Source organism: Erithacus rubecula (genome assembly GCF_903797595.1).
Source record: "Erithacus rubecula genome assembly, chromosome: 11".
Taxonomy (NCBI): Eukaryota; Metazoa; Chordata; class Aves; order Passeriformes; family Muscicapidae; genus Erithacus; species Erithacus rubecula.
The window spans coordinates 20,545,183-20,566,331 of record NC_136663.1 but is presented as its reverse complement, the minus strand read 5'-3'; the positions used below and the strand labels follow the sequence as shown (position 1 = coordinate 20,566,331).

The 21,149-nt window shown below is 52.5% G+C and overlaps 1 protein-coding gene across 1 annotated transcript; it reads left to right on the top strand.

The window, feature by feature from the left end:
• Positions 1-7,015: 7,015 nt before the first annotated feature.
• PTTG1IP (PTTG1 interacting protein) lies at positions 7,016-16,105 on the top strand. The gene is made up of 7 exons (XM_079314812.1): positions 7,016-7,180; positions 9,584-9,636; positions 10,560-10,668; positions 13,191-13,296; positions 13,403-13,468; positions 13,826-13,872; positions 15,330-16,105. Exons 1-7 carry the CDS (start codon positions 7,102-7,104, stop codon positions 15,371-15,373), a joined length of 504 nt encoding a protein of 167 aa, XP_079170938.1. The 5' UTR covers positions 7,016-7,101; the 3' UTR covers positions 15,374-16,105.
• The last annotated feature ends 5,044 nt before the right edge of the window (positions 16,106-21,149 follow it).

Below are 21,149 nucleotides of genomic sequence, written 5' to 3'. Positions count from 1 at the left end.
ATCTTACCTGGGAATGTGCACATGGATTCTGCATCCTCAATCAAAAGACTGAACAGGTTTTCCACCAGCATTTCAACCATGAAGAGGTTTATCTGAATCTCCACCTTCTTGTCCTGCTTTGCTGCACCCCAAGGGACACAGGCAGCTGCTCGGTGAGGCAAGAACTGTGAGAAGGAAATCCCTGCCTGTGGGAAGAAGGATTGTGAGGGGACTGGGGATAAAATGTGCTGTGGCAAACCCCTGTGTCATCCCAGGGCAGCACGTGCAGGAGGGCACCGCACACAGCGTGTCTGGGAGGGAGCAGCTGGGCCTGTAGGTGTGGAACAGCAGCAGAGAAAAAGCCCATGTGATTTGGGAAATGCCACATTTGGGGATGATGAAAGGGTAGGGCTGAGTCAAGTGGCTATTGATGAATCACAGGGCTGTAGGGAACACGCTGGTGGGTGTTGAAAACACTCTGCAAAGCTTGGCTCAGCTGCGGCAGACATTTGGGCGTGCAGGAACGTGCTCAGCTGCCTCTTCTGAGGATTTTCCCACCAGAGCTGGGGATACCTGGTGGGATCAAGGGGAACCAAACCCCACAGTGTCCATGGGGGTCTCCTGCACACTGGCACTCCCAGAGCAGGGGAAGGGATCAGTGAATGGATCAGCCTTGGCATGGAGCATGTGGTGCCAGCACGGCGTGCTGGTGTGAGCTGAGCTTTGCATCACAGCCCTGCCCAGGGGATGCTTGGTGCCACCCCCAGCTCCTGGGCCCTGCAGAGCTTGCCCACATGCTCACCTTGCCCACCTTGCTCCCTCAGATGATTTGGCCTCCCTTGAGTGAGCAAAATTAAACCAAATTCATTAGAAACCTTCTTATGTTGAGCAGTCTGGAGCACCAGGCTGCTGGGGACAGTGAGTCTCTGCTGGGGAGAGGGGGGTCCCCAAATCAAAGGTGCTGATTCTCTGATCCTGTGCATCCCCACAGACCTTGGACAACAAGTGGCCCAGCCTGAGGACAACAACAGTTGTCCCCCCTGAGGCTCCTCTTCCCCAGAGTCACCGTGTTGGGTTGCAGGTCTGTCCCCAGCGAGGGCTGGCTGAAGATCTCCTCACTGCCAGCGATAAGAATCACTGTAAGTACACACTTCCTTAAATCCCTTGAACTCCTGAATTAAAATACGGATGTGGGATTTAACTTGGAAGGTTTTTGAAGGAGATATTTTTGTTATATATCATCATGCGTGTCACGAGCCCCAAATATTTGGAAGGGCTGTATAAATAACTGTGTGATCACCTTTTTTCTCATCTGGCTTCTGCCTCTCCCTATCCCACAGCTGCCACGGAGCAGGGAAATGTGCGTGGCACTCGGGAACCTGCAACTTTACACTCTGTTACTTTCATGAGAGGCTTCTTGAGCTTTCATGAGAGGGGCTGTCACAAGGCTTGCTTCATCTGAAAGAGAGGAGAGGAGAGGACAGGAGAGGACAGGACAGGACAGGACAGGAGCAGGGTTCATGAGCATGCTGCTTCCCTGAACATCCATCAGAAACCTGCAAAATGTCAGGACAAAATTGTTGGTGCTGAAACACCATTTGGGACAAAATACATACTGGGAGCTACACCATGCACTGTAGTCATGTCAATCCCAGAACTCCTGGCATAGGAAATCATAGAATAATTTTTATACAGAGGCAAAATAAGCCAGAAGCTGTTTCCCACCTTGAAGCTGAACCATCCATGGTCACGGCTGGCATGTCCCACATGTCCCACATCCTCATCCCCATCACTCCAGAGCAGCAGGCAGTAGAAATGCCCCAAGACCTGCACCCCAAAACTGCCCTCCTGGCCCTGGGGTGGGGGGCACCCTGAGTGATTTTTTTTTTTCCAAAGCTACACCAAGAAAGTGTTGCTATTAAAGACTTTCTGGGTCTATGATGTGAATCCGCAGGCAGACAGCTTATCTTGGGTTCAGTTTAAACCCCTCCATGCCAGGCTGCCGCAGCCACCAGGAGAAGAGAAACATTTGCCATATGCTGAGGGATTACTGTATAAAATTGAGATGCTTGGCTGCATGCCAAAGCACAGGGTTTCCAAATAGAGTCTGAATCCTGGACAGAAAAGTTCCAACTAAATATAGACATGACAGCCTCGGAGTTGACTTTTTTTTTTTTTTTTTTTTTTTTTTTTTTTTTTTTTTTTTTTTTTTCTTGGTTTGAGTTCACTTAAAATAGCGTGTTGAGGGTTTTTTGTGCCCTGCTGAGGGGGCAGGTAGAGGCATGTTTACAAACACAGTTGCAAACCCAAGGACATGGTGGGATGGGAACCTTGGATGGTCCTGAGGCTGGGGTGGATGCTGGTGCAGAGCACTCAGGAAGTCTCCAGCCCTTGGGGAGGAATCAGGAGAGGTGTCCTCTTTCTCACACCCTGCCCAGAAAGGTCTATCAGCCAAAAAAACATTGCAGGGAGCCAAAAGATTTGGGGCCCACGATGACACGGGACAAGTGGGTGGCACTTGTGAAGTTTTGCTGACACACAGCTCAGCAAAGAGCAGCTTTGCTGGGTGGTTTCAGAAGAGCCAGTCCTGCTGCTGGGAGTCAGCAGTGGTGGAAAGCTGAGAAGAATTCAGCAAGGAGATGGTGCTTTCACTTGGAAAAGGCAGTGTGGATTTTCTGAGCTGTCAGCCTTGCTCACACCTTTTGAAGATGTGGGCTGGATTACTCAGCCATAGAACTACTGCAGAAAAAAAAAAAAAATTGAAGCCCAGCACCAGGATGGAACAAGGGATCTCAGTGGCTTTGGGATGCAGCTGCTCTGGATGCAGTAAGTGAAAAACTTTTGCAAAAGCCCATAGAAAAAGCAATAAAACCTAAATATCTGGGATGGGAAAGCAGGTGCTGGATGTGCTCTTCACACCCAGCATGGAGTGCTGGGAAAAAGAATTGGAGATTGGAGAGAACATATCCACATGTGCTTGAGGCAGTGGGATGCTGGAAGCTCTTTAAATGTTTGGAGGAGAAAACTCCCAGAAAGCTGTAAGTCATTGGCTGTCTAACATCATATATATATAAAACATAATATGAGAAAATATTGTTAATAGGCTTGATGACAAAAAGGAGGTGAGACAAGCCCCTACATGCATGTTGGCTTGCACAGTATCCACAAAGGGCTGCCCAATACCTTTGCATTCCAAGCAGGAATTTATTTAAGGGTCCACAGCTCCCAGGACAGCTGATAGGGATAAAAATTAAGCATTTGTCTGAGACAGGCCTTAAATGAGGGTGGCCCTATAAAACATAGGATGTAAAACATAGGATGTCTTAGTGTCAAATAATCAGTTGCCCAAAAGGGAAAAAAAAGGGTTTAAACTAATATAAAAAGGCAGGAAAGTGGCTGAAGTGGGATCCCACTCCAGCAGAGCTGCCAGGAGGAAGAAGCCCGGCTCTGTAAAATTCCTGTTCCTAAACAATAGTGCTGGGAAAGTCGGTGACACAGGGGAGGTAGGGCTAATAATAACAAATACTGTTAGAGTTATACCTTACATAGAGAAAACTGCACGGGAACTGGCTTTCCAAGAGCCCAGCAAAAAGCTTTTGTTTAATTTATGGGGCTCAAGCTATTTTTAGCTGGCAGATCCTTGGGGTTTTATCTGGGATCACTGCTCTGAGCCAGCAGCTGGAACATTTTAATTGTTTGCTCTGGATTTAGGGTGGATTTTTTTTTTTCTACAGGAGAAAGAGGAAAGCAGGTGCTGGGGTCTGACCTTGCTGCACTCCAGATTTCTTTGGCAGCACCTTCCGGAGTGGGGGGAGCAAGTGGGTGTCAAAGCAGCTCTCTGCATCCTGGAAGGTTTTTTGGGGTGGTGCTGGGGGGGTTATCAGATGGAACCCCTGTCCTCCAGTCCGGGCAGGACCCCTCATTCACCCCCAGCCCCTGCCAAAGGCCAGCAGCCAGCAGGTGAGACAGTGGCTGGGGGACACCGTGTCTCCCCATCCTCCGGTTGCTATGGATGTCTAAAAATAGCCCGGGCAGTCCAAGCAGGAGGGAGCATCCCCTTCTTCCAGGAAAGCCAGCGGCGCTGCAGGCGCTGGGGCGGTGCTTTGCTAGTCAGGAAAGCCCTTTGGTATCTGCCTGGAGCTGGATGTGAGAGCAGCCATCTGCTCGGGGCAGGAGGTGTTTACGGCAGCCCGGGCAGGGACAGCCTCTGCGGAGCCTCATCGCCGCTCGGCCCTGCTGGCAGCCCTGCCCTGCTCCGAGCGAGCCAGACGGCTCTGTTTATGCAAACCGGAGCTCCCAGCGCGGCTCAGCAATCCCTGCTGGCTGGTGAGGGCTGGCACGGCGGGGTGACAGCGGGATGCCACGTGCTGGGGTGGTGGCACTGCCATGCAGAGCGCTGGGAATGCTGGCAGCATCTCCAGAGCTGTGCCCTGTCCCCCTGGGGGCAGAACCGCTGTCCCCATAGGGAGTCCTGGTGTGGGGACACCACTGCACCAGAGGGTATTTTGGGGTTTCCTGTTCCACTATGCTCAGGGCTGCGGGCAGACACCTCTCCCTGTGCTCATGTGTGTTGAAGAGACAGAAAGGAGGCAATTGAAAGCAAAGCAAAATACCTGGGCCTTGAATATGCTCCCAGTACTCCAAGACCCCCATCTGCCTGCACTGACCCAAGAGAATATTGGATTGGGATTAAAGAGAAAACTTTAAGAAGTTTTTTTTTAAGAATGGCAAGAAAACACAAGTTTTCAACCTTACTTCTCCCCTGCCCCCTTTTTTATTTTTTTCTTTTTTTGTTTTTGTCTCCCTACTGAGAAAGTCCTTTTCATTTGGATCCCGCTGACACAAATAACTCCAGGTCTTGGGCTGAAACATCAGCAATCACCTCTTTCCATTGCCAGCTGGCATGGTGAGCTAATTTTAACCTCCCAAGCTCCCTCCCATCTCCTGGAGGTTGTCCTGTTGCAGCCAGGGAGTGCTAGAAAATAGTGCATCGCCCACTCATCCAGCCTCCTTCAAGGGAAATATTTATATGATGCCAAAGAGAGGGTTTCCATGGCAGTGATGACTCTAGCACTGTCGCCTTGGAAACCACTTGAGGCCATCTTGAAGGGTTTGAAAATCCCCTTCAGAGACAAATAAGGAGAGGGAGAGGAAAGGCCACTGGGATCAGAGTATCAAAGTGGTGACTTTCCTGTCAGCTTGGTGCCTGCTCCCGCTGCCTGGGTCCCTGCCCACGCCACTGGGATGATTTGTAGTCCAGGTGTGGCTTCATGGATAGACTCAGCACAAAGGAATGAAGTGCTTTGCAAACAGAAATGGTTGGGTCATGATTCCCAAACCATCCAGCAGTGACTCTGGTGCTCCAGAGGGGCTTCAGGGAGATTCCGGGGTGATTATCAGTGCCTGCCCACCTTCAAGCACCAACTGCTTTTGGAGCAGCACATACACAAGTTCCACGTCTTTGACAGCCCGAGTCATCACACATGAAGAGCCTCGTGCTTCTCCTGAGGAGCTGCCAAAATCTGAGCGCAGGCGAGAGGCGGCAGAGCGCTCGCCTGCGGCGGTGGAAGGAGCGCACCTGCGCCAGCCCCCGCACCGCGCTCCAGCTCCCGCGCTCCAGCCGACCCCACGCCTTTGGCCATTTATGTCCCAGCCTGCAGGAGCTCTGTCGCCGGCAGCCAGCCCATCTGGCTCTCAAGGACACCAAGAACGCGGCAGGGAGAGCAAAGCTTTCCGAGCAGATGGGTGATGAGCTCCACAACGCAGCCAGTGGTGGCCAGTGCTGCTGCTTGTTCAAGCTCTGGGAATGCTTTCTTTGGGGTTTTGCTGGGAAATATTAGTTGTCTTCTTATTTTGTTTAGGGCAATCTAAAATATTTTCTTATTTTTTGCCTGCTCCTGCTTGCACCTCGAGGGGGCATTTGGGGGTGCCAGGGCAGCACCCAGTTTCACTCTTGACCCGCAGCATGTGAAAATCCTCAATTATACTAAGGCAGCTTCTCCTGTCTCAAATGCTGAAACACACGGGTGTGAGGCCAGGGGTGTTTGGCTTTGTCCAGGAGAGAACTCGTAGCACACTGTGTGTCACAAAATTCATGCCTGGCCCATGCCAACCAAGGTGCCAGGTTGGGATGCAAAGCTTGGAATTACAAGTGTAAATATTTATTCATGACTGTGAGATATCCCAGACAAATCAGGGCACCTAGATGTCAGGTAAAACAGAGCTTGACTGAGCACTGATACCCACACTAACAGATCTCCAATCACAGGGAAACTTGGCAAAGCTGCTGTTTCTGCCTGTCTATAGATCCAGGTGTCCTTGGGCCCCTCTGGCTGCAGGGACTGACCTGGGACACCAGACAAGGCTGGGAGGGTCTCAGAGCCTGGGATGCTGTGGTACCTTGGTCACCCCAGGGATAAAGCTGCTCTTTATCCCTCAGAAGCTGCTCTAAGCCTCCCAAAAGCAAAGTCCTTCTCTCCAGGGCCAGGCTATTTGTTTTACTCCAGCATGAACAATACCGAAGTCTTCAATAAAACTCCACTCCCTCATCACATCGTGGCGTGTCACGAGAACTAATTCTTATTTTACCACTAACGTGCTTCCGTGCTATAAACGATGCGGGAAGGGATGTGGGACCTTTTGGGGTGGGTTTGCAGGGACAAGCAGGGATTCTCCCGGGGGGATGAACCCGGGGAGGTTGTGGAAAGGCCGGTTCTCCATCCTCCTCCTCCCGCGGGGGTCTGGCCCCCTCCTGCGGGCGGCCGCGGTCCCGCTGGGCTCGGGAAGCCTCGGGAATCTCTCGGGCAGACCCGGGGGTCCCTTCGGTAGACCCGAGGGTCTCTGGGGCAGCCCCGAGGGGATCTCCGCCAACCCCGGCGGTCTCGGGCAGCCCCGGCCACCTCTCCGCCAGCCCCGGGGATCTCTCCGCCCGCACCAGCTCCTCCCCCCGCCGCCCCAAACCCTTCCCCGGCCGCCTGCTCAGCCCAGCAGCCCCGCTGTCCCTCCGAGGGGCCGCCCCCGGCCCGCCCCCGGCCGGCGCTGCCGCAGCGGCGGTGCCGCCCCCGCCGCGTCCCGTGTCCCGTGTCCCGTGTCCCGGCCCGGCCCGGCCCCGCTCCGCTCGCCATGGCCCCGGCGCTGCCGCTCTGCGCGCTCGCCCTGGCGCTGCTGGCCGCCGCTGTCACCGCGCAGGACGTGGCCGCAGGTAAGCGGTGACCGTGGGCACCTCGCACTGCACCCCGAAGTAGCGGCCGCGCTCGATTTGGGTCTCGTGTGTGTGGGATGTCCGTGGGTGCGTGCTGGCATGCACGGGGGTGGGAGCTGAGGGAGGCCGTGTCCCTCGCTGGGGGTTCCGCAGGGGGGATCTGCTGCAGCCCGGTGTGTTCCTCGAGTTCGGGAAAGTTGAGGGGATGATAGAAGTGGAGCTTTGCTCGCTGCTTTTCCAGTTTCCAATTGAACTTCCATGCCCAGAGAAGCTGTGGCTGCCCCGTCCCTGGGAGTGTCCAAGGCCAGGCTGGACAGGGTTTGGAGCAACCTGGGATAGTGAAAGGTGTTCCTGCCCAAGGGACAATCTGGGCTTAAAGCCCTTCCTGCCCAAACCATTCAATGATCCCATGATTTAGTGATTGTAACAGCTCAGGTGAGAGAGCTGCTTACCTTCTCTGAGCTCTGGGCAGCCAGGCTCCTGCCGATGGCCTTTGGAGGGTGGGGGAGACTGCCTGGGGCAGCCTCAGAGCAGGAAGAAGACCAGGATTGTTGGATATGGATGGGTGGGGAGCAGTGGGTGTCTGGCTGCCCCTCCTTGGTGGGTGGGGGATGGAGAATAACTCCCAGAGGTGCTGCACCAGGTGGAGAAGAAGCTGTAGCAAAAGGTGGGATGTCTGCCTTCAGAGTGTCCTGAGGAGTCTGCACCCTCTTCCAAGCCAGGAACTGTTCTCCTTGCCCTGCTTGGTGGCTCTGGCATGGAGGAAGCCGAAGACCAGCAAGTTTTGTTTTCTTCCACCCCAAGCCATTCACTTCACCCCTATTGTAGCCAGCTGTCAAAAGCATTTCCCAGGTGGCTTCTAGCACAGCAAGAGCTGTTGTCCTGTCTCTGTCCCTGTCCCTGGGGAGTGCAGTGCTTCCTGTGCCATCCCATGTGAGCTGTCTGGTCACCTGAGATGGGGCATTTGGACAAACTCAGTCCTGAAGGGCTGTGATGTCCTAGAAGCAGCCCATTCCCAAACAGCTGTAAGTGGGTGGCTTTGACTTGTTGACTTGCAGGATGATCCCCAGCTAGGGATGCCAGGAGAGGGGGAAATCAAAGCCCAGTTAAAACCACAGGTTCTACTTTTGCCCACCACTGGCCTTTTGTGGTGTGGGAAGGTGTTTTGTGACTCCTTGTGCTTTTCCAGCCTCAGCTGAAGAAGTGGGGATGCAGCTTCAGAGTGTTTAAAATCTGCAATCTCAGCCTCTCTGAGTGTGTAAACACCCTTATCTGAGCTATGTTAATCAATTGCCCAGTTGTTTGGAGGGCTGCACAGAGCATGTGACTGCTGACAGTGGGTCATAGCTGAGGGTTCCTGCCAGCTGGAGGGAGAAAATGCTGCTTTGCTGATTGTGAGAGTGGAAAACAAGCACCTCTGGGACTGATTTTTTCCTGATTACGACACTGCAAAGCAGTGATCCTTCATCCAGCAGTGAGTGGTCAGGCAAATTGATTTGAGTTTTTCCTTTTAAACCACTGTCAAGCAGGCTGCTGCTTAGACTCTTAAGCAGGAGTCAGTTTAAATGGCTCATTCTCGAGGGCTTCCTGAAGATCTGGGGAAGCACAGCAGTGAGTTGCAGGTGAATATCCTGTAGGAGGACATTTTCCAAGAGCACTGCTGGGAGCTGTAGCTAAGCTCAGAATGGGGGCTGGATGGGCCCAGCTTGTCCTGTCTTCAGGTTCAGACCTTATCCATTTCCCTGCCCAGCTGGATGTATCCCGTGGGGATGCCATCATCCATGGTGGAACTGGTCCTGAGAACTACTTGTGTCTGTAGAACTGAGGCCTTCCTCTGCCAAATGAGGATGGAAAGAGGTTCTGAGCATGAGCACAGATTTTGGCTGCTCCCATTGCCTGGACTGTGTCCTGCTGAAGGAAGATTTGGATGAGCTGGCTATGGCCCTCACATGCAGCAGGGGCCTCCTGCAGGATCTGGAGCTCTGTGTGCTCCTCTGCTTCTCCTGGTAGCAACTGGGAGTTGTTTGCTCAAGCTGTTCCATCATGTGCTACACAACTGTACCACCTACCCAGTGCTTGTCCTCACAGGGTCCCTCAGACCAGCTCTAGCTGTGTCCCCTGGCTGCCCTACTGCCATAGCAGATGCTCAGGCTTTTAGGGAAGTAAAACCCAGGAGAGGAACTCACAGCTTAGGGCTTTGTCAGCAGGGCAAGGCAGATGAACTTCCATTTGCATTTGTGCCTCCCACTGTGACACACACTGCATGCTGGAGCTGGTGGCTCTTGCAGCAGCAGCATGCATTGCTGCTGGTCCAGTGGTGGGTAGGAACAGGCTTGGAGGAGCCCAGAGTTTTAAACCACTGAAGCTCTTCAAGTTCTGAAGTGTCCTTTTTCCTTCCTGCAGATTGTCACCAGTATACGAACAGGAGCTGTGAGGAGTGCCTGAAAAATGTCACTGTGAGTAGCAGCAGTGAGACTCCAACCTCTCACCATGCCTGAAAACATTTCCTTCCTGGAAGAGGGGCTGGTTCCCTGTCTTTGTCCCAGACTTGCTGCAAATTCCACCCACCTATGAGGGTGAGAGGGCAATTCTTCTCTGGTGTGAAAGGAGGCTGCTAGAAACTGGGTGGGTTTTGTTGTGTGCTTTTTGATTAGAGTAATGGAATTGCTGAGCTGCTTCCTCATGGATGGGTGACGTGCTTGGAGAAGGGACTGAGTGGGCTGGACTGGCTGATCAAGTTCCCCTCCACCAGACTGTGCCATGGCACTGGGTAGATGCAGGATATGTGCTGGTGTCCTGCCAGTCTCCACTGCTTTATCACAGATATCAGCAAACTTGATCTTGAGTCAGATCTTGCAGCTGATGTAGCCAGAACCAGTTTGACCAAACCCTACTGAGTGCTGGGGTTGGAGCCACCAGGAGAGGAGTGTGCAAAGCTCTGGTAGTCTGGTAGTGGCTGGGCACACTCACACCTCTCCTGCTCGTCAGCTTTGTGTGAGTAGAGTGCTTTGTCTCCAAGGTTTTCTTCTTATCCCAAAAAGAAACATAAAGGATTTGTGTTATTAATAGTGCAAGCCATGGTGCCATTCTTAAGGCTGTCCTTGCTCAATGATCCTTGTGAGTCCCATCCAGCTCAGGATAATGAATGATTTTAAACCAGAAGAAGGATTCTCAGCATCTCTACTTGCTCTAGAACCCTGCACTCCCCTCGCCTGCCTCTCCTGGTGTGATCTGTGCTGACACAGCCCTTACCCCCGAGCACCCTGCTGCTGCTGGGTGGTGTCTGGTTCTCAGTGGCCCTGTGCTGTGGCTGCCAGACGAAGCCTGGCTCAGTGGCAGTGCAGCAGTAACACTGTGCTGCCTGGTTGCTGTGTCCTAGTGCCTGTGGTGTGCCAGCAGCAGGAGGTGCATGGAATACCCCGTCCGGAGGATCCTTCCCCCGGCCGAGCTGTGCGAGCTGCGCTCTGCGCGCTGGGGCGTCTGCTGGGGTAAGTGCCAGCCTGCAGTCATGGCTGTGGGAGAGCTTGCTGCTGCTGGGAGCTTCCCCTGCCTCCCCTTCCCTCTGCCAGTGTAGCAATGACAGGCTGAAGTCAGGCAAGGTTCTGCAAACTTCCTGAAGCGTGGGCGGGGAAGCGGAGTATGAGCAGTTCTCTGCCTTCTGGCAAGTAGGACCTGTGAGGATTTAGCTGCTCCAAAATACATCCCTTATGGTTTGGTGTGATGGAGGCTCCAGACATGGCTGGCGCCTGGGAACAGGAGTGGAAGGCTGGCTGTGGGCCCTCCTGGTGTCTGAATCCCAGAAGATCTCTCCTCTGCAGCTGGCATGTCACTCCGTGCACTGCTTATGGCTCTTCACGTGACTGCTGTCCCAGGTGGGCTCCTGGAGCCAGAGGTGTGGTGTGTGCATCTAGTGCTGAGTGTACTGGAGTCCTGCTCAGCTCTTACCCACCTCTTCTGAAACCACCCCTGCACAGGCAGGTCTCCTCTGGGAGCTTTGTCTGGTGCACAGCTGGCTCTTGGCTGCCTCCCCTCCCTGCTGCACTGTTTTCTGGAGAGATTTGTGCCTTGTTTAGACCAGGCTTAGTGCATGTTCATGCTCAGACAGGAGCCAGCTTTTGGGGACTGGAGCAGGAAGGAAGCAAGCTGGGGCTTGGTTGCTCTCACCCACCCCCTTGATGAGGAGCCTGGAGCTGAATTGTCCTTGCCTGTCATCTGTTGTGCTCGAGGCTGGGCTCTCTAGTCTGCCCACAAGAGTTCAAACTGCTCTTATGTTTGTGGAGGAAGAATTTCCTCTTTGTGAGCCCTGTGGTATGCTTTTCTGAAACTTCTGTAAGACCTTGAAATACTAGTTTTAATGTGAGCAGCTTCACAAAAGGTTTCATTATAAAAGAGCACATTCCTTAGCTTGCAGAACTTGCTATAGAGGAGATTAGTCCTGTGGGGGATTAGCTCTTACGTGAGTCTGCATTTTTGGTGTGTGTGACTTAGCCTCTGTCATCAGCTGAAGGAGTGCCTGCTGCTCTGCCACACATTTCTCTGTATGGGAAGGGGGGAGCTGAACCCCAGGCTTATTCTGGAACCCCAAAAGGGTTTCAGAAACACTGATGCTGCTGCAGGCTTGGAAAACAATTTCAGTGGTGGAGTACCTGAAAGAGGATCTATGTAGAACAGATGAAAGGAAGAAGTTTCTTACAATGAGGGTGATGAGGCACTGGCACAGGTTGCAGAGAGATGGTGAATGCCCCATCCCTGGAAATATTCAAGGTCAGGTTGGATAGGACTGTAAACAGCCTGGTCTAGTAAGAGATGTCCCTGCCCATGGCAGGGAGTTGAACTAAATGACCTTCAAAAGTGCTCTGAGCAGGTGCACTGAGATTCCTGTAACCTGGCTGTTGTGTGCAAAGGAGCTCTTAAACAAATATTTCCACAGGCTCAAGCCTCTGAGCAGCCTGAATCATACTTGGAAGAAACTCCTCTCTGTTGTTGCCTGAAATCCTTGGCATCTAGATGTGTCAGTTTTGGCTGGTGTCTCCACTGCCATTACTGCAGGGGCTGAGTGGGATGAGCAGGGACCAGGGCTCAGGGCTGCTGCTTCACCGTGTTCCAGCAGGTTTTGTTCTGTGTGTGGGCAAGCAGATCCCCCCCAGGCCTGGGGAGACATGGCAATCAGGTGCAGGGAGCAGGACTTGGCCTTCAGCTGCCTGAGCAGCACTGCTGGCCCCAGGTACATAAATCCTAGCAGATCTTGTTTCGGTTTTTCTCTTGCCCAAGGACTTCAGACACCTACAAGTGCTCATCTCTAATGACATCAGATCTGAGGTTGGCTCCCATGGACAGCAATTCCCCTCTTTCAGAGGTCATTCCTCAGCTCTGAAGCCCTCAGTTGTTGATTTTTTTTCCTCTTGATGGTTACATTTTACCTGGGTTAGTGATTAAGATAGCTTTGTTCCCATTTCTGCCAGAGGAGTTTGACCTAAGTGTTTTTCCTTGCCTTTCTTCATGGTCAGTAACTGAGCACTCCTCTTAGCAGGTACATGTACTCAGCTGCTGTTTATTTACAGGTACCAACACTTGGTGTATCTACAGCTAACAATGTCCATTTGCTTTCCCAGGTGGTTACACATCTCCAGCCCAGTGACTGAAGCTGCTGGTGACAGTAGTTGTGTATTCATAAACAGGATAAGAGAAAATGGCTGTAGGATAAGAGGAAATGGCTTCAAGTTGCACCAGGGGAGGTTTAGGTTGAATATTAGGAAAAAAAAAATTCTTCACTCCGAGGGTGGTCAGACAGTGGAACAGGCTGCCCAGGGCAGTGGTAGAATCACTGGAAGCACTCAGAAACCATGGAGCTGTTGCACTTGGGGACATGGTTTACCTGGCAGTGCTGGGGGAACAGTTGAACTTGATGATCTTAGAGTGCTTTCCCAGCATTCATGATTCTGTGATCCTGTATTGTAACTCCAGGCAGCTGTGTCTGTGTGTGCTAAACACCTTTTGTCAAATCCTTCAGTGAACTTTGAAGCCCTGATCATTGCAATGTCCGTGGTGGGAGGATCAATTCTGATCATGCTGGGGGTCTGCTGCTGCTGCTGCTGTTGTAAGAAAAAGAGCAAAAAGTAAGTATTGGGGGGTGTCCCCTGATTGTGTGGAGTGCTCAGATGCAGCCATGTGCTGCTGCAGAACTGAGTGCTGAGTGCACTAAGGGGCTTTTCTGTCTACCAGGCCAGACAAGGATGATGAGAGAGCAGCCAGGGAGCGGGAGAAGAGGCGGGTGCGGCAGGAGGAGAGGTGAGCTTTGTATACCACAGGCCCTGAGGCTGCAGACTGATTTGGCTCCTTTCTGTGCTGTCAAAAGGCACGTGGGGCTCAGCACATGCAGACAGTAGCTGCTTCAGCCCTAGCTCACACACAAGCCTCATGAGGAGTGTCATGCTGGGGTGACTCGTGGACTTGTGTATGCAAATCCCCGAGGGCTGCTGGTGTGTGGGAGTTCTGGTGGTCCCAGAGCCTCCAGGTGATGGGAGGCTGAGCAAACCTGCCAGCCTGGAGCTCCCCTGGTTGGGAATAAGCAGGGGGCTCTGCTCTTCTCGTTCTGTTTTGTATCACCAGTTGCTGATTCATGGCTTTTCTGCTTGCTTCTCGCAGGAGAGCAGAGATGAAGTCACGGCATGATGAAATCCGAAGAAAATACGGTACAGTGCTGACATGAGTGATTCAAACTAAGCTTTTAGATGAAGCAGCCTCAGTAACTGTGCTCCTTGCCATGGTTACAGCTGGCTACCAGGGAAAACATGGTCCCTGCTTCTCTTGGCTCAGAGCAAGTGTAGGGATGCTGGGGTCATGGTGTGTGAGCCCACACAAGGGCTAACTTTCCTGGGCAGGGAAGAGGAGGTGTATAATGTTCCCCAGAATGTGTCCTCCAAGCTTACCATGGAGGAGAAGCAGAAGCTGTCAGACACAGCACCATCCTAATGCTGTTACCCTTCAGGCACAGCCCTCCAGTAGCCCTGGGGTGAGCAAAAGGCTGGGGAGCCAGCAGCCTGGGGTGTGCATCCAGGTGGGAATCAGAATGCCCACAGCTGCAGGAGCGCAGAGCAGGCACCAATCCCACCCCAATCCCACTGGTCCTCTGTGCCAGCAGTGCTTCCCCAGGATGTGTCAGTCCCCTGGGGATGGGATGGGAATGCACAGCCTCCTTCCTGGGGCTGGACTGTCCCTCAGGTGAGTCCCTGGGCCAGGTCTGGACCTACCTGAGGGGGAACATCAGCTTGGAAGGAAGTAGGGAGCAGCCAGTTGCTCTGTGTAGGGGAGGGTCCCTCCAGTCTGCCTCCTGGGGGCTCTGCCAGTGTCTGGCTGTGGAGCAGTTGTGCTCATGCATGCTGCACTTGGTGGTCTCTGGCTTTGGTGGGGGCTGTAGGGAAAGCTAGAGACCTTTCCTCTGCCTGCAGCTGCTGCCTGCTGCAGGTCCAGGTTAGGCAGGAGACCCCAAGGCCTCTGGATGGGCTGGCTCCTTTGGGGAAGAAGGAGCAGGCAAAGCTGTGCCTGAAGGGGAGAAGCACCTGCCTGTGGAAGAGCTGTGCTTCTAGGACTGTCTTGCCATGTCAGGGCTGTCTTGCTGCAACCTGACCCCAGAGTTTGCAATCTTGTCCTTTGTAGCTGTTCTTTTTCAGAAGTGTTGAGCTGAGAAAGCAGCAAAGAGCATGGCATGTGGCTCATTGGTAGCCCAAAAGTCAGCCCCATACCCTGCCTTGCTGTTTCCTGGTCTTGATGCAGGAGCAGGGAAGCAAGTCTAAGAACAGTTGTAGTTTAATTTGGGTCTGGGTTCTCTGCTTGTAACAGTCTGACAGAAGGGGTGTGCAGAGGGAGCACTCTGGAAGATTAGCCAGGCTGCTTGTATATGGACTACATGGGAGAGGAGTTTGCCATCATGTCAAGCTTCTCAGTGGATGTGTCTTCTTGTGCAGAAGGGGAGAGTGAAACAGTGCTGACTATGGGCACTGCTTAAATAAGAGCAGGTGTTTTGGGAGAGCTGCAGCCAGGAGGCTTAAGGATGCTCCAGTGACAAAGAGTTGTTTCCCAGGACTGGTTTTCTTGCTGGCTGTGACCAGTGTGTGAGCTGCTGTCTGAACAAATCTCTCCTCTCTTCTAGGCCTGTTCAAGGAAGAGAATCCTTATGCAAAATTTGAGAATTAGCATCTCCAGACCCACCCACCCTGGTGAACAGTGCCTTCTGCAGAGCCAAAAGTCTCCAGGCTTCCCCCCACCACCATGGTGCCACTTCAGCTGCCACAGAGGATGGCCCAGATGCTTGGTGACACCATTGTCCCCCACTCCAGGTGCTTGGTTTGGCCAGAGCTTTGCTCTTGCCCTGCTGGTGCAAGAAACTGTGGTGGCAATACTGAAGGATGGTGCATTTCTTCTCACTCACCCCTGGAGTGGTTGTGGTGTCCAGAGCAATGCACGTAACAGTCCTTGTCCCAGCCAAGGGCAAAAGCAACATCACACATTTCCCTCACTCCTGCCTCACCAAGAACACTTCATGCACACAGAGCTCAGCTCTTCTGCTCTGCCCCCCCCCACCCCCTTCATTTTTTCTTTTAGTATATGCAAAAGCCAGCAAGAGTTTCCTGACATATGGGTCAGCAGGAAGCTTTGGCTGTCACTTCAGGTGCCTGCACTTATCCCAGCACATTAGCAGTCCTCTCAAAGAGCACAAGTTTCTGGTGATCTGGTGCTTCCAGGAGGAAGGTCTTATGTGCACCTTCTCACTTGCAACTAATCTGGGGAAATGCCCCAACTCTCCTACCTCTCTGTGCCTTTCTAGAAAGGTGGTCTTGGGCTCAATCGCCACATCTGTTAGCAATACTGTAAGTTTCAAGTGCATTTACAATATGCTGACTGTTTATTAAACTGATTCAATTACCATTCTGGTCTGAAAGTTTAATTCTGCTTCTGCAGGTACAGGTTGGCAGTAGTGGCTGATGGAGCTGTCACTGTTACATGGCTCTGACTCATTGGGGGTCACTGGGGGAGGCAGAAGCCTTGGGCTCTTGCTGGGCTTGAAAGGAACAGTCTGTTCCCAGAGATGTTCAGGTGTTAGGAAGAGCTTGGGATGGAAGTAAGGCTGCTCTCTAAGGACGGAGTTGGGTGTTGTGGCCAGACTTTGGCCTTTTGTCCCCTGGCATTTCTCGGAGAGAGCCCTTGTGTTTGTGGGGTGGCCTGGGGGCTGACTGCAGCCCAAGTTGTGTAAGGGACTGGGGTGGGGAGGAGTATGGAGCTGACTGCTGGAAAGGGTTGCCCAGGTTGTGCCCTGGGCTTTCCTTTGTGTGCTGGCCTGAAGGGGGCCAACCAAAGGTACAGGGAAAGCTGTGAGGCATTGTCTGAGAGCCAGCAACGTCCAGGGACAGCTGGTGTTCAAGCCTTTTGAGCTGCCTTGCCTCTACTGGGCTGCACCAGGCTCCAGTCCCCCTCCTGCCCTGGGACTGGGACCAGTAAATTCATTTTGGGTTTCCTGAGCACTCCCACTGGCCCCACTCCCAGCACAAAGGGGTGGTGCCTCCAAACCCCTCAGCAATAGGGGAACCCTGGAAGCAACTTCCCCTTCCTGAGGCCTGACTTGTGATGGGCTTTGTCCTCTGCTGAGCCTGGCAGCAGAGAGACCTGCTGGGAGCCAGGCCCTGCCTGGGTGGAATGTGGCTGTGCCCTGGAGACAGGCAGAGGCCATGCCATGCTGCCAGGGCAGCACCCAGTGTCCCTGGACAGAGGCAATGTTTCCTCTGCTCTCATCCTGAGGCTGCCTCCTATAGCCAGGGATGGAGCTACTCCTGATGTTTCTAATTCCTGCTGTGAAGGGTGCTGTGTTAGGGGATCAGTGGCTGGTGCACTGAAAAGCTGGTGAATGATGGAAAGGTGTCCTGACTGGGCTGGGGAAGCAGATAGTGATGGGGACACCAAAGCTGAGGAGTGGAACAATGCCCTACCACCTGCAGTAGGTACTAGTTGGATGCACAAGGGAACTTAGAAAGAAAGGGGTTAACAAGATATAACATGAAGCTTGGCTGTGAGCTGCAGGAGAGTTCAACAGCCCTGCACATAAAGGCCACCAAAAGCTGGCACTGGGCCAATTCCAACCATGTGATAGGAAAGGCAGGACAAGCAGGTGAGATTTCACTCTGAGAAGTGAAATCTTGAGGGCAGACTGTTCTGTGACCACAGGACTCCCAGCTGCAGCTGGATAACTGTGCTGGGGTGGCCTGCTGTCATCACAGCATGGCCTTGGAGGTGCCTGGTGCTGGAGAGTCTCTGCCAAACTCCCTCAGTTTCTTTGCAGAGGGCGCAAAATGATTCCAAGAGGTGGCTTTGGTGTGTAGTGCTACAATGGTGTTTTCAGGAAAAGTGGTGGAAGAAACAAACAATTCAACAGATCCTATGTTTTATTCCAAAGCTACTGTATTTGAAGGGGGAGATGCTTACTGGGACTGATAAATGATCACCCAGACATTTCTCATGAGTTTGGAGAAAGCAGGAGGCTTGGTGGAGGTGGAACTTTGCAAGTAAGCTCTGCCCTGTGAGGAAGTGATACTGGTTTTTAAGTAGAGGGTGATGATCAGCAGCATGAAGCTGAGATAGAGGCTGATCATCAGCAGTGTAGCCCAGTCAGTACTGAGACTGGTCCTCTTCCTTCTTGATAGTGACCTGAATAATGGGGCCCAGGGCACCTTCAGCAAGTCTGCTGGATTTCCTGCAGAGGGAGGAGCTGCTGAGACACCAGAGGGTGATTCTGCACCCACAAGGACCTCAACAAGCTGGAGGAATGGGCTGATGGAACTTCCTGAAGTTAAACCAAGGGCTGTGCAGGGTCCTGTCCCTGCGAAGGTGCAGCCCCAGGCACAGGACACGCCATGGAAAGCAGCTCTGCAGAGCAGATCCTGGAGAGTGTGACTGGCACAGTCCCTCCCCAGCAGGGACAGCCTGGAAGGGAGCTGGGCAAGCACTGAAGTGTGCAGGCCATTGCCAGGTGGGCTTTGGGCCACAGGATCTGCCTCTGTGCATGGGGGTTCTCCTGGGTGTCAAACAGAGCCCCGTGATGTCACCATGACCACTATGACACCACTTGCGTAACTATAAACGGCAGCGTTGGGCAGTGCCCCAGCACTCAGACTGTGACCCATTGGTAGCCGAGGAGCCTCCGAGTGAGGAGCCTGAGTGCTACCAGAGTCTGAGCATCTTCTGGGTGCTGTCAGTGTTTGAGGAGCCTGTGTTCTACCAGTGACTGAGAAGCCTCTGAGTGACTCCAGTGACTGAGGAGCCTCTGAGTGCTCCCAGTGACTGAGGAACCTCCGAGTCCCACCAGTGACAGAGGAGCCTCTGAGTCCTGCCAGCAGCTGAGAGGAGCAGCAATGGCAGAGGTCAGCCAAGAGCCATCAGCGTCACGCCCCGTCAGGGTCTGCCGCATCTGCGTGAATTTCCTGCAGAGCCCCGCTGCCGTGGAGCCCTGCGGACACGTGTTCTGCCACGGCTGCATCCAGCCGCAGGCTGCCCCCGACACCGCGGCCACCTGCCCGATCTGCCAGGGGCCCATCAGGGCCATCCGCCTGCTGCAGGACCAGGACAACCGTGGAAGGGCGGCCCAGCCTCGCCGCCGCCGCCTCCATCCCTTCGTGGTGCGCTGGCGGCAGCGGCAGCTGCAGGAGCAGCAGGAGGATGCGGCTCCCGGAGGTGGCCGGCGCCGAAGATTCGCTGATGGGGACAGGGCACCGAGCCCCGTGCCGCGCCAGCGTCCCCGGAGAGAGCAGGATGACCTGGAAAGGAACGGGCTGAGACGGGGACCGCCGAGGGGACATGAAGCCCTGGCCGCGGGGGACAACCAGCACCGTCCGCTCGTGATCTGATTTGATGTGGAGCATCCATGGCCCGTCTGAAATCCAGGATGCTGAGAAGAGCTTCGCCTGTTTTCTTCTGCCTATTTGCATATTGCTTCAAGATTAGGGAAGTGGGAGCTGTGGGAGGGAAAGCTTACAGTAGTAGAAGCTTGGGGAGAGGCTAGGATATAGATGCTGATATTAACTATTAAATAAAGTTTGTTGTTCAGTTTGAAGCATTAGAAAGCAGGCATTCTTTATCAGCGCTCGACACACAAGAATATCTCCTTTAATCTGATGTCTGTGGTGAAATTTCACAACAGGGCATTTATTCAGTCATACATATTCATTATAATGCACAAACTAATGCACAAACACCACTTTCCTAGAACTAATTTGCATGCACTCGCCTTCTATTGAAAGTCTTCATTTGGACCTGGAGGTCATTGAAAGGAGTGTCTGGTGGTCATAATCACTGAATGCTTCAGTATGACAGGTGACCTTTCTTTGAACTTATTCTTTGGGCATGCATTATTGTTTTTTGTTATTTAACTTGCAAAAAACCCCTCTGTAGTCCTCTTTATCTGTTTCTCCACTGGCTCCATCCTCCTTTGTGCATATCTTTACATCCTTTTATCTTTTTTGCTTAGTTAGTCCTAAAGCTCTATTCAGCAACTTCAGTGGAACTGAAAATTTCCATTCTGTGTTTTATATAACAAGTCTCCCCTTTCCTTGCCTTTTTTAGACAATTCTCAATACTTGATTTTCCAACACAAGGTGCTACAACAACTGTGACAGTAAATACCAGCAAGTACACACAATAATTACAGTGACTGCCATGTCACAAGGCAGAACAGGGCAAACAAACGCCGATAACTATGGCAGTAACACCATGTCGGGAGCACAGGAGAGGCTGGATCCAGCACAGTTTTCCAGGTATCTCGAGGTATTTCTGCCCTCCACGGGAAACCTCAGGCACAGAAAGAGCTGCACCTCTCCCCTGAGCTGACAACTTTTTGATACATCAGGCGAACTTCTGCTGGAAGCAAATAAACTTTAAGGGAGCAAACATGAATCTGCCCACAGACATGCTGTTGCTTTGAGGTGGACATGACATTGCCAAAAACTTCTATGAGCAAGTGCCACAGAAGCTGCACAGAAGTGCTTAAAAAAAAAAAAAAAAAAAAAATCTAAATCTAAAAAGTGTGGGAGTCTTTGTTGTCTGCTCGTGCCCTGCCACTGTGCTGATCCAGCTGCCTGGCTTTGCTCCCTCACCTATATTATTAACACCTGTATTATTTATTCTTTTAACCCAGTAACTAACTTGCCATGACCCTCAATGTGACACTAACTCTCCAACCAGAAACTACTGCTTGAAATCCATGAAGAAGAAGGAAGATGAACGCCAAAAGAGACACTACTCAAGATTTACCCAAAATCTTCCATCTTGTTCCATACCTATTACTATGTTATAAAAACCTCAAAATTAAAACCTGTCACCATATGAAAGCACACACTTTTATTTAAGGGCACACCCTTGGTTTTAACTTCATCACTCAAATTTGGAAACCCTCTCCAAGGCCCCAGGTCAAAAGCAGTGCCTTCCAAGGGGTCAGCACCAGAAAACACAGAAAGCTTAAAAAATCCAGGTTTCTGGGATCCAAGAGCTGGGGTTGTTTATCCTGGAGAAAAGGAGACTCGGGGGTGGCCTTATCACTCTAGAACTCTCTGGAAGGTGTTTGCAGTCAGGTGGGGGTCGGCTTCATTCACCAGGCAGCACTGGCAGAACCACAGGACAGTCTCAAGCTGCGCCAAGGGAGATACAGGTTGGATGTTAGGAAGAAGTTTTTCTCGGAAAGAATAATAAAGTGTTGGATTGCTTTGCCTGGGGAGGTGGTGGAATCACCGTACCTGGATGTGTTGAGAAAAAGACTGGATGTGGCACTTGGTGCCATGGTGCAGTTGAGGTGTTGGGACTTGATGATCTTGGAGGTCTCTTCCAACCTAGTTATTCTGTAAATTCTGTGATTCCAGGGGTGTCCCGGGCGCTCCCCTCACGCCGCTCCCGCGCCGGCGCACAGCGCCCCCTTGCGGCTCAGCAGGAACGC